Source organism: Cucurbita moschata, unplaced genomic scaffold (assembly GCF_002738365.1).
Source record: "Cucurbita moschata cultivar Rifu unplaced genomic scaffold, Cmos_1.0 Cmo_Scf00026, whole genome shotgun sequence".
NCBI lineage: Eukaryota > Viridiplantae > Streptophyta > Magnoliopsida > Cucurbitales > Cucurbitaceae > Cucurbita > Cucurbita moschata.
In genome coordinates this window covers 1,337,807-1,350,562 of record NW_019268542.1, presented here as the reverse complement: position 1 = coordinate 1,350,562, position 12,756 = coordinate 1,337,807, and the positions used below count along the sequence as shown (strand labels likewise).

The window sequence follows — 12,756 nt, the reverse complement described above, 5'->3', positions numbered from 1 at the left end:
TTTTTTTTTTTTTTTTTTTTTTTTTTTTTTTTTTTTTTTTTTTTTTTTTTTTTTGAATTGAGTTGAAATCATTTGGGCTAGAATCTTTGTGCTTGAGAGACGATGATTTCATCCGATTGAAGATTTATTGATGAAAAACAATTGAAGTTACATCTAATTGAAGAATTGGATCTGAGTTGCATGTGGGAGAGGCTCAATCATAGGGAGAAGCTCAATTGCAGGGACACACTTTCATAGTTTGCCTAGGATCCTTCTCTCAACTATAAATCTTTTCCATTAATAGATTTATAAATAGAGATTAAAAATTTTGTGGTTCAGTTTTATACAAACTCCTGGTATAAGATATCTTATTCACACGTCTCCACATGAACTATTTGAACAAGGGTGTTTTGTTCTCCTCTCCAACTAATGTGAGACTCTCACAATCTATCCCTTCCGGGTTTAGCTTTTTTGTTGACACTTGTTCTTTTCTCCAATCAATGTGGGACTCTCACTAAATCTTTATTGGCACATCGTCTCGTGTTTACCTCCTTCGAAAAATAGCCTCGTTGACACATAGTCTAGTGTCTGACTCTAATATCATTTATATTGATTTAGGCCCATCCCTATTAGATATTGTCCTTTTCTTTATTGGACTTTCCCTCAAGCCTTTAAAACGTTTTTGCTGGAGAAAAGTTTTCACACCCTTATTACTTTATTTGATTAGCTTGTAAAAACGTTACAAAAATTGTTATTAAGAAAAAATAATATTTTATCTCACACGAACGAAATATTTTTTTTTTCATAATTTTCTCTATCTTAATCTCTCTGATTTTATAATTGTTTTTTTTTTAATTTCTTCTTATTATTCAATTTTTTTAATAATTATGTTTAAATTAATTTAAAATAGAAAACAATATTAAAGTTTAATTTTTTATTTTTATTTTTACTCTTATAAAATATCAAATAAAAATTTCCTAAATTATTTTGAACAATATATGAATATGAAATTTTAATTAGGACACTCGTGATCAGTTAAGTATCTTATTTTTACCTATTTTATTCTTAAAGATTTTATTTTCAAATATTTTAAATCAAATATTTAACATATTCTTAAATTACAAATATTTAATAAATTTTTAAACTTTCCATTTAGTATAAATATAATTTTAAATTATTTGATTACAAATTAAATTTTGAGTTAAAAATAAAATAAATTTTATACTATCAAATCAAATAAAAAAGATTTATTTTATTTTTATTTATAATATTTGGTATAGGTAAATATGAAAACATCAAATCTAGATTAGGAAAAGATAGAATTTTTTAAATTCAAAATAGAAAAAGATTAATTTTTTAATTTATAAATACAGAACATTCCATTAAAGTTAAGTGGAGTAATCAATATTTTCTTGAATTCAATTCATCTTAAGCTACTAGCTTTCCTCTACAGTTCAATCAAATTCATCGGCCTTTTCTAGTGATGGCTAATGATCAAGACATTATTAGCAACAAAATTCCCGAACTCATATTTGATGTCGTGGAGTTAATACTCAGCAAACTCCCATACTATTCTTTGCCGAGCTGCAGGTTGGTCTGCAAAACATGGAACAATGTGATCTTAAGTTTTAAACATGACCCTTCAATCTCGGCTGATTCCAACTTCTTGCTTGCCCATGTTTATTCCAACCGTCGTGATCGTCTCTCATTTCGTAATCTCCATTACTTGGAATTGGATTCCGACCACGTGGAAGGGGTGAGGAGTGTTGCTTCATTCAACTTGCGTCGTAAGTATTTCCGTCGTTCTTTTATCTCAACTATTAATTCGTGCAATGGACTTTTAGCTTTTGTGGTCACCAAAAACACAAAGAGCTGGCTTAACTCGAATATAGTCGTCATATTAAATCCCATGACGAATGAGTACTTTGAAGTTCCCAAGGACGAATTCAAAGGGAATTGGCTTACGTGCTCCTATGGATTTGGATTTTGTCATAAAACAAAGAACTACAAAGTAGTAAGAAACTCCACCGTGGAAGATAGAAACTCCACCGTCCATAATAACTACAAATCAGAGATTTTTGCTTTTGGGACCCGGCAGGAATGGACACGTATTGAGTCACCGTCTTGTTCTTTTAATGGATGTCATGGTGTTTACTTGAATGGAGGGTTGCATTGGGTTGGACAAGATGATCTTCATCACGATGTTATTTATCGTCTAAATATGGAAGATGAGAAGTACCAGAATATTCCTTTTCCTAATGATGACGGTTATTTTCCTTGTATTGGAGTATTTAATGGTGCTCTTCATCTAACTCTTTCTATGGAGGGGCATGAGTACACGATGTGGAAGATGAAAGAAGATGGGTCGTGGATTAAAGCATTTAGTGTCAGCGTACCAGATGTGAGCAAAAATATTCTTTCTTTTTCACCATCAACTGTGGAACAGATTAAAGTATGTAAAGATGGAAAGATCTTGTGTGTTTGGGCGGGAGCTGAATTAGTGTTGTATGATCCGAAGACGGAGAAGATGGAGAAGTTGATGGACGATACAATTGCGAGAGATTTTTCGGTTCACAACATCGAATCCTTTAATTTTAATGCTCTTCCCGATATTTTGACCGGAAAAATATGTAAATTTTGAGTATAATTTATATTGAAATTGGGATTGAAATTTTGTATGAGTTTTAATCCTAGAGCTAAGTTTTTTTTTTTTTTTTTTTAAAGAAAAGGAAGTGTACTCATAAATTAATTTATGAATTGTTTAATTTATTTTATTTTTATAAAATTTGATTAGAAAATACACATATTTAAGTTTTTATTTATTAAAATTAGATAAATAAATCAAGGCATATTATTAATAAATAAATAAATAAATTAGTTTAATTAGTTTAATAATTTAATATAATAAAAAAATAATTAACCATCCTAATTTATTTAAAATTAAACCATAGTATAAATATTATAAATATGTTAACAAAAACGAAAGTAAATTTAAATTTTGAAATTTTGATATAAATTATTTGACTATTTTATCTATTTTATTTTTAAACCTTTTATTGTTAAATATCTCAAATAAAATATTCCAAAATATCTTATTTTCAAATGAAGCATATTTAAAACTAAATATAATATTTAAGATAAAAGAATATTGGGATTAGATTTTTAACATTTTGAAATAGTTAAAAATATAATTTAAAATAGGAAATAAAATTTTTATATATATAAAAATCTAATTTTTATTAATTTTTATTAATTTTTTATATACAAAAATCTAATGGTTATCTAATTTTTATTAAAATTTGTTAATCGTGAAAACAAAATAAATAAATAAATATATTAAATGAAAACAAAATAAATAAATAAATATATTAAATGAAAACAAAATAAATAAATAAATATATTAAATTAAGGTAATCTTGTATGAATTTAGTGTGAGACCCAATTAAAATAGTTTGAGATTTTTATTTTAAGAAAAAACGTATAATTTAATTGATTTTATTTTTTAGTTAATGAATGATAGAATTGTGAGAGATTTTTTCCGTTTACAATTGGACTGCTCCAATACTCTTTTCAATATTTTAACAGAAAAATTAGATAAATTTTGAGCATGAAATTAAAATTTTGTTTTAAATATGAGCTATTTAGTTTTGATTGTACCAATATAGTTGATAATTAGAGAAACAAACGTTTGTATACTCAATTAATTTATCAATGGTTTAATTTATTTTATTTTTATGAAAATTTGATTACCAAATACAAATACAAGTAATTATTAACATCAGTTATTGATGATAGTTTTATTAATAATAAAAAAAATTAATGAATTTAATAATTTGATTAAAAATAAAATAATTATAATAGTCTAAAATTAAACAATAATAAATATATAATAAATATGTAACAAAAATAAATCTATGTGAAATTTTAATATTTTTAAATATCTCATTCTCAAATATATTATATAAAATATTTAATTAGTTAAATCGACCTATTTAAAATTAATTTAAAAATTAAAAAGATAAAAGAATATTGGAATTAGAATTTCAAAATTTTGAAATACTTAAAATATAATTAAGAAATTATATTAACAAAGAAAATAAAATTTTGATTAAAATTAAGTTTTTTTATTTTTATTTTTAATTTTATAAAAATAAAAGGGAAGATTCCTAAATTATTATTTTAATTTTTATAGAAAAGATTTGAAAGGTAAGAGAATTATTTATAACAAAAAAAAATACAACCATTATTTAATTTTTATTAAAATTAGTTAACATTCAAACAAAATCAATAGTTAATAAATATATTAAATTAATATAATCTAAGAATTTAAATGATTCTAAGTTTTTATTAGGACAAAAACATAATTTAATCCTTATATAGAAAGACCAATTATATTAAATTAATAATAATTTAATTGATTTTATTTTTATCCACAATTGAATTGAGGAAACTATAATAAATATTAAAACGGTATAAATAAATTGAATAAACTAAAAAATTTAAAATTTAAATATAATAATTAATAAATGAAAAATAAACTAATTTAATTATTTTAATATTTTGATAAAATAAAAATGAAATAACTAACGTAATAAATTGTCTAAAAATAATAAAAATATTATAAATATTTAAACAAAAAAAATTATATAAATTTTATTTATGTATATGAAAATTTGATAGTATTCTCATTCCAATAAATATTTTTATTTATAAATATCATATTCTTACATATTTAAAAGAAAATCTAAATCGAATCTATTATGTTTCAGTTAGGTTTGGTCAGTTCGTGTTGACCGGTAGATTTAAATCAAATCATTGTAATAAGTTGTTGAATTAATAGTGTTACCAAAATAAGACACCAACCTTATCTATATACTATACACTTCTTAAACATTTATTTGAGAGGATTCTCATACATGTCAATTATATACGGTTCAATATTACATTAATAACATATGATTTTTCATACCATGGTTCCATATTAAATATAAATAAAATTATTATTAAAAATTAAATAATAATAAGGATGTTTATACTCCTTTTTATTTTTAATTGGTGAGTTGCACGGGTGTGATATTGTTAGATGCAAATTGTGGGACTTTGAGTTGTTTAAATAAATATGCATATAACGTATATAATTATATGTTTTTTTAGTACAATTTTGTTTTAAAATGTTTTCTTAAGCCACCACACCTAGATGATGTGAAAGTTATCTATTTATAATTAAATAAGTTACAAGCATATAGTAAAGTCAAATGTCTACATATTTATCTATAAAAAAAAAAAAAAAATCAAATATGATATATATGGTAAACAAGTATTCATTATTTATAATTTATTTATTTTAATACTATTTTAATTATTTATAATTATTTATAATTAAGTACTAATTACAATAGAAAAATACTATTTTAACTATTACAATATCCGAATAAAAAAAATATTATTTATAATATATTTATTTTAATAAATTGATATAATAAAAATAAAATAACTACCCACTTAGTATAAAATTAAATAGAATAATAAAAATATTATAAATATTTATACAAAAATAATGTAAAATTTTAATTGAGCTCATACAAAAATATTATTTGATTTGTATGTATCTTATTTTCATATATTTTATTTTTAAATATTTAATTTAAACGAAATATTTAAATAAAACATTCTTTAACATCTTTCCTAAATTTTTTCTATATTTTACGGTAAATATGGAAAAATCAAATCTAGACTATTCAAAATAGGAAAAGATAGAATTTTTTAAATTCAAAATAGGAAAAGATTAATTTTTTAATTTATAAATACACAACCTTCAATTCAAGGTTAGTCTTGTAACCATTATTTTCTTGAATTCAATTCATCTGAATCCACTCGCTTTTCTCCTCCGTTCAATCAAATTCACCTGCTTTTTCTAGTGATAAATTTATTGAAACATTTTCGTATGTCATCAAATATAAGCAAAGTAAAGATAATATGATGGCTAATGTGTTATCTAAAAAGTACGATCTCTTTGTTTCTCCCAGTGCAAAAATTATTATATTTGAGCATATTAAAATTATATAGAGATGACCAAGATTTTAGAACTATTTATGCATTTTGTCTTACGAAAACACTTGTGGATATTATTACGTGTTTAATGAATTTTTACTTGAGAAAAGTATGTTTTGTATTCCGACTTTATAAGAAATTTTCTTTTGAGAGAAGTGGTGGTGGCTGAAGATAAGCAGAATGTTCATAAATTTTGTAGTCAATGTTTTAAATACATAGAAGCTAAATCTAGATACAACCAAATGTATTGTACCAATTGCATGCAACAAAATCTATGATACAAAACATGTTGGTGAGTTATTTTTCTAGGGGAGGAGTAAAATGAAGTGGAATCCATAGAATAATGGTCACTGACAGTGATGCTAAATTTAGGGGAGGAGTAAAATGAAGTGGAATCCATAGAATAATGGTCACTGACAGTGATGCTAAATTTGGAAGTCACTCTTGTACATCATTGCCCGGTAAAATTGGTACAAAGTTGTTCTTTTCAACTACATGTCATCCTAAGATTGATGGGAAAATTGGCGTTCCTTTTTTTTTGGAACGTGTGTACCGTGAGAGAGAAGTAGTAAGATTGAGGTGGGGGATCGATAATGCCGCGAGACTTCGGACGTTTGCGAGCCTTAGGTGGGAGCGAACCAACGCCGGGTACTTCGTGACAAGGAGGATAGACGCATCGTCAGGGACGAACGGACCACGACGATCTCACCGGCAATGATAGTGGGGTTCCACGATTATGGTTCATCGGGACTCTCGGGTAAGGAAGACAGAGTAGTAGGCGCGGGTTGGTTCTTCGGGTATCCTGCGAGTTCGCCTCAGCCAGCGTACAGCCCATGCCTTGCAGGCCGCACTCGGACACTGTCACTGGGCCGCGTTTCCATTCTGGCCCAAGACCAGTGACACCAAACGCATCCAGAAACTGTACGCCGCCTGTGACCTTCGCAGCTCGTCGGCTCGGTACTTCGGCTTCATCAGCGGCACTATTGCATTCCGCGGCATGGCTTGGCGGCTCGGTATACAAATAATATACCGATTCCTAAGTTTCTGACCCTTCTGAAACTATTCCCGCCCTTGTTTCAACCATTTGATGTCAGTATAACTTCACTTCGATAAAAATAGGTAGTGATAATAACGTACCTTGATAGTTAGGCATAAGGGCTAGTTGTGAAAGAACTCTAAGTGTATCATGTGATCTTATAGGGGTAGGCGCCGGAGTTAGCGTCGCGAGTGACTTCGACCAAGGCCAAGGAGGTAAGTAACCTTACTGTTGGCATTAGTTATTTATGTGTAATGGTGCATGCACTGTGGCCTTCGCACGTACCATGTGTGTTGTCAACGTACGCTATGTCATGTGTTTATCTTGCTGTGAAATGCCAATATATACCATATATGCTATGCTATCTATTTTCTTGTGGTGAAATGTCGATGTATGTCATGCTCATGTATGTGATGCTGTTGTCATGAATTGGTTACCCTTTATGCATGAAATTAATTGACATGTCATGAATGTGTGGGGAGTTTTACGTGTCATGGATGTGTTGACTGATGTACTACAATATACTCACATGATCTTTCATTAAGTCATGCTATGTAATGCGACGAGCGAAATGAAACGATGTACGTGTAATGCCATGAGAGTAGGTGTTAGGGACCTCATGCATGATGTGTCTTATGCATAGGGTTACTGCCATGTTATGTAATGATGGTACGGACGTATATCATGCGTACCCGACCAAGCCAAGCTCAGGGGGTTTGTATACGAACCCGCCTGGTGAGCCTCCATTAACGTACGTGGGCCGTGCATGAGAAGTACCACACATCCACCCTGCCCGAATAAAGTCAGGGCCGTAAGGCCATGTAAAAAGGGAAATGGAAGACAACCCCTCATGTTTGCTTTTCTTTGCTTGTAATTGTGCATGTGTGCTGTGTGAACTGCTTGTGTCCTTAATGTGTATTGTATGCTTAACCCTAACAGTGGGGCGACTTACTGGGTATTTTATATAATACTCAAGCCACGTGCTACCTATATTTTTCAGGTAAGGACAAGGCTCCCATGTACGGCTGACGGTGAACGCTGCAAAGGCCATGGAAGTCTTGGAGAAGGCTTGTAGTGTCGTAGGCGTCTTGTTGAGACTCTTTCGAATAATAGCTATTTGCAATTGTTTATCCTAGTTAGTTGTTGATTGATTTTCCAGTTTGATCGTCGCTATTGAGTTTTCAGTTACGAACTACTTATAATAATGAACATGTCGTCGGTATTGAGGTTGTCTTATATGAATTTTCGCACTTTTGTCACATGAATGCAAAGTAACGTCGCTAATTAAGTTAAAGAAAATTAGTGGCGTTACAGTTTGCATATAACAAAGCAATTTATAGTACAACTTGCTATGAGTAACGATGAGTAGTTGAGTAAGCTTTTAGGATCAGTAACCATTGCTAATGGATGTGTTTTGCCCAATATTCACGAAACTCTTTTGCCTAAAAAAGTTGGCAAAGATAAAGGCGATATTGGTTCTGCATCACAGGAATTCTAGGGCTTATAGGATTTTCACTCATTTGGATTTGTTTTGTTTCGTTAATAGAGATGATAGCTTTCCGATATGTGAATTAGGCGGGGTTTGCTTGCATTTGTTGCGTTCTATGAGTTGTATCATCTTGATTTTTTTTTTTTTTTTAATATATTGAGTTGGAATTATTTGGGCTAGAATCTTTGTGCTCGAGAGAGATGATGATTTCATTTGATTGAAGATTTATTGATGAAAAACAATTGAAGTTACATTTGATTGAAGAATTGGATCTAGCTGCGTGTGGGAGAGGCTCAACTCTAGGGGTGTGCGTGCGCTCGGGACTCTCACAATCCATCCTTTTAGGGTTGAGTATCCTCGTTTGTGCTTGTTCTTTTCTCCAATTGATGTGGGAGCCCACCAAATCCACCTCTTTCGGGACCCAGCGTCCTTATTGTCACACTGCCTTGTGTTTGCCCTCTTTGGAAAATAGTCTCGTAGTTGGCACATAGTTCAACGTCTGATATCATTTATAATGATTTAGGCCCATTGTTAGTAAATATTGTCTTCTTTCAATTTTTTCTATTCGACTTCTCCTTAAAGCTTTAAAAGACTTGTGCTAGTAAAAGTTTTTACACCCTTATTAGTGTTTATTAATTTGATTTATAAAATATTTTTACATATTTTATTTTTAAATATTTTAAATCAAATATTTAACACGATCTTTTAAGGAATTCTTAAATTACAAATGTTTAATAAATTTTTAAACTTTCAATTTAGTATTAAATATAATTTTAAATTATTTGATTAAATCATGCCAAATTAAAATAATTATTTGATTCTTAAAAAAATGGGAAATTAAATTTTGAGTTAAAAATAAAATAAAATTTATACCATCAAATCAAATAAAATAGATTTATTTTATTTTTATTTATAATATTAAAAAAATTAAATTAAAGACTCCTAAATTACTTCAATCTTTTCTTAAATCTTTTCTATATTTTTATACACGTAAATATAGAAAACATCAAAACTATTCAAAATTGGAAAAGATAAGAGTTTTTTAAATTCAAAATAGAAAAGATTAATATTTTAATTTATAAATACAGAACATTCAATTAAAGGTTAGTGAGTAACCATTATTTTCTTGAATTCAATTCATGTTAAGCCACTAGTTTTACTCTGCAGTTCAATCAAATTCATCGGCTTTTTCTAGTGATGGCTAATGATCAAGACATTATTAGTAACAAAATTCCCGAACTCATATTTGATGTCGCCGAGCTAATACTCAGCAAACTCCCTTACTATTCTTTGCCGAGCTGCAGGTTGGTCTGCAAAACATGGAACAATGTGATCTTAAGTTTTAAACATGACCCTTCAATCTCCGCCGTGATCGTCTCCCGTTTCGTAATCTCCATTGCTTGGAATTGGATTCCGACCACGTGGAAGGGGTGAGGAGTGTTGCTTCATTCAACTTGCGTCGTAAGTATTTCCGACGTTCTTTTATCTCAACTATTAATTCGTGCAATGGAGTCTTAGCTTTTGTGGTCACCAAAAACACAAAGAGCTGGCTTAACTCGAATATAGTCATCATATTAAATCCCATGACGAATGAGTACTTTGAACTTCCCAAGGACGAATTCAAAGGGAATTGGCTTACGTGCTCCTATGGATTTGGATTTTGTCCTAAAACAAAGCATTACAAAGTAGTAAGAAACTTCACCGTGGAAGATAGAAACTCCACCGTCCATAATAACTACAAATCAGAGATTTTTGCTTTTGGGACCCGGCAGGAATGGACGCGTATTGAGTCACCGTCCTGTTCTTTTAATGGATGTCATGGTGTTTACTTGAATGGAGGGTTGCATTGGGTTGGACAAGATGATCTTCATCAAGATGTTATTTATGGTATAAATATGGAAGATGAGAAGTACAAGCACATTCCTTTTCCTAATAATGATGGTTATTTTCCTTGTATTGGAGTATTTAATGGTGCTCTTCATCTAACTCTTTCTATGGAGGGGCACGAGTACACGATGTGGAAGATGAAAGAAGATGGTTCGTGGATTAAAGCATTTAGTGCCAGCATACCAGATGTGAGCAAAAATATTCTTTCTTTCTCACAGTCAACTGTGGAACAGATTAAAATATGTAAAGATGGAAAGATCTTGTGTGTTTGGGCGGGAGCTGAATTAGTGTTGTATGATCCAAAGACGGAGAAGATGGAGAAGTTGATGGATGATACAATTGCGAGAGATTTTTCGGTTCACAACATCGACTCCTTTAATTTTAATGCTTTTCCGGATATTTTGACTGGAAAAATATGTAAATTTTGAGTATAATTTATATTGAAATTGAGATTGAAATTTTGTTTTAAATATGTGTTTTGTTCATAAGGTTAGAGGTAATTTTTTTTTTTAATTTTATTTTTATAGAAGGAAGTGTACTGGTTTAATTTATTTTTATGAAAATTTAATTATGAAACACACATATTTAAGTTATTTATTTATTTATTTATTAAAATTAGATAAATAAACTCAAGGCATATTATTAATAATATATTTATTAGTAAATAAAAAATAGATTAATTTAATTAGTTTAATAATTTAATATAATAAAAATAATAATTAACCAACCATAGTAAGAATATTATAAATATATTACTAAAAAATGAAAATAAATTTAAATTGGTGAAATATCCAAAATATCTATTTTTAAATTGGCCATATTTAAAACTAAATATAATTTAAGATAAAAGAATATTGGGATTAGATTTTTAAAATTTTTAAATAGTTAAAAATATAATTTAAAAATTGTGTTTAAAAAAATAGGAAATAAAACTTTTATATATATAAAAATCTAGTTTTTATTTTCTAATTTTTATTAATTTTTTATATACAAAAATGCAATGGTTATCTAATTTTTATTAAAATTTGTTTATCGTGAAAACAAAATAAATAAATAAATATATTAAATTAAGGAAATAGTTTATGAATTTAGGTGCGAGACCCAATTAAAATGGTGTGAGATTTTTATTCGAAAAAAAGTATAATTTAATTGATTTTATTTTTTAGTTGATGGATGGAAAAGTGGACGAAAAAGTTGATAAATAATACTATTGTGAGAAATTTTTTCGGTTCACAATACTCCAATACCCTTTTCAATATTTTAACAGAAAAATTAGGTAAATTTTGAGGATGAAATTGAAATTTTGTCTTAAATATAAGTTATTTAGTTTTGATCGTACAGTATACTAAATGAATGGTTTAATTTATTTTATTTTTATAAAAATTTGATTACCAAATACAACTCATTATTAAAATCAGTTATGGATGATAGTTTTATTAATAATAAAAAAAAGTTTAATTAATTTAATAATTTGATATATTAAAAATAAAATAATTATAACTATTGGTCTAAAATTAAACAATAATAAAAATATTATAAATATGGTAACAAAAATAAACCTATATGAAATTTTAATATTTTAAAATATTTTATTCTCAAATATATTATATAAAATATTTAATTAGTTAAATGCACCCATCTAAAATTAATTTTAGGAATTGGAATTTCAAAATTTTGAAATACTTAAAATATAATTTAGAAATTATGTTAGAAAAAAGGAAATAAAATTTTCATTAAAATTTAAGTTTTTTTTATTTTTCTTTTTAATTTTATAAAAATAAAAGAAAAGATTCCTAAATTATTATTTTAACTTTTATAAATAAAAAAAAAATCAAATGTAACATCATGGCGCGCGATGTACGGTCAGCCGTGGATGAGGTCGTCGGTTCGAAATCGAAAAGACGCGCTAGAAATCAAAATTCTTTTAATCTGACGCGCGGCAACGAGGAGCTGTGTAACGACCCTAAATTTCCACATACTCAGAGTCGCTACTAACGTCTCATGCTCATCTATAATGCGGAAATATAACTCTTACATGAACATAATTGATAATGAAAATTTTCAAAAAAAAACGTTTAAAATAACTTCTCCTCTGAAAAACACGGCCATGGTCTTACGTGTTTAAATATGAAATACTGAAATTTAGAGAAACAAAAACAAATACAAAATAATTTAAAACAATGAAATGCAAAACAACCTATTCTAACTTAAGACTAGAAATTTAAATATGAGTCTACCCTATGCACGTGCCACAGTCTCTGCTCGCGATGCCGCCGTCCTCCGTACAAGTGCGCCTTGCCTTTACCTGAAAAAA

At 28.2% G+C, this 12,756-nt stretch overlaps 2 protein-coding genes across 2 annotated transcripts; both read left to right on the top strand.

The window, feature by feature from the left end:
* The first annotated feature begins 1,462 nt into the window (after positions 1-1,462).
* LOC111462008 (F-box protein At3g07870-like) lies at positions 1,463-2,620 on the top strand. Its single transcript, XM_023105658.1, has one exon. The coding sequence runs from the start codon at positions 1,463-1,465 to the stop codon at positions 2,618-2,620; it is 1,158 nt and encodes a 385-aa protein (XP_022961426.1).
* Positions 2,621-10,138: 7,518 nt separating this feature from the next.
* On the top strand, positions 10,139-10,870 carry LOC111462007 (F-box protein CPR30-like). Its single transcript, XM_023105657.1, has one exon. It carries the CDS (start codon positions 10,139-10,141, stop codon positions 10,868-10,870), a length of 732 nt encoding a protein of 243 aa, XP_022961425.1.
* Positions 10,871-12,756: the final 1,886 nt, after the last annotated feature.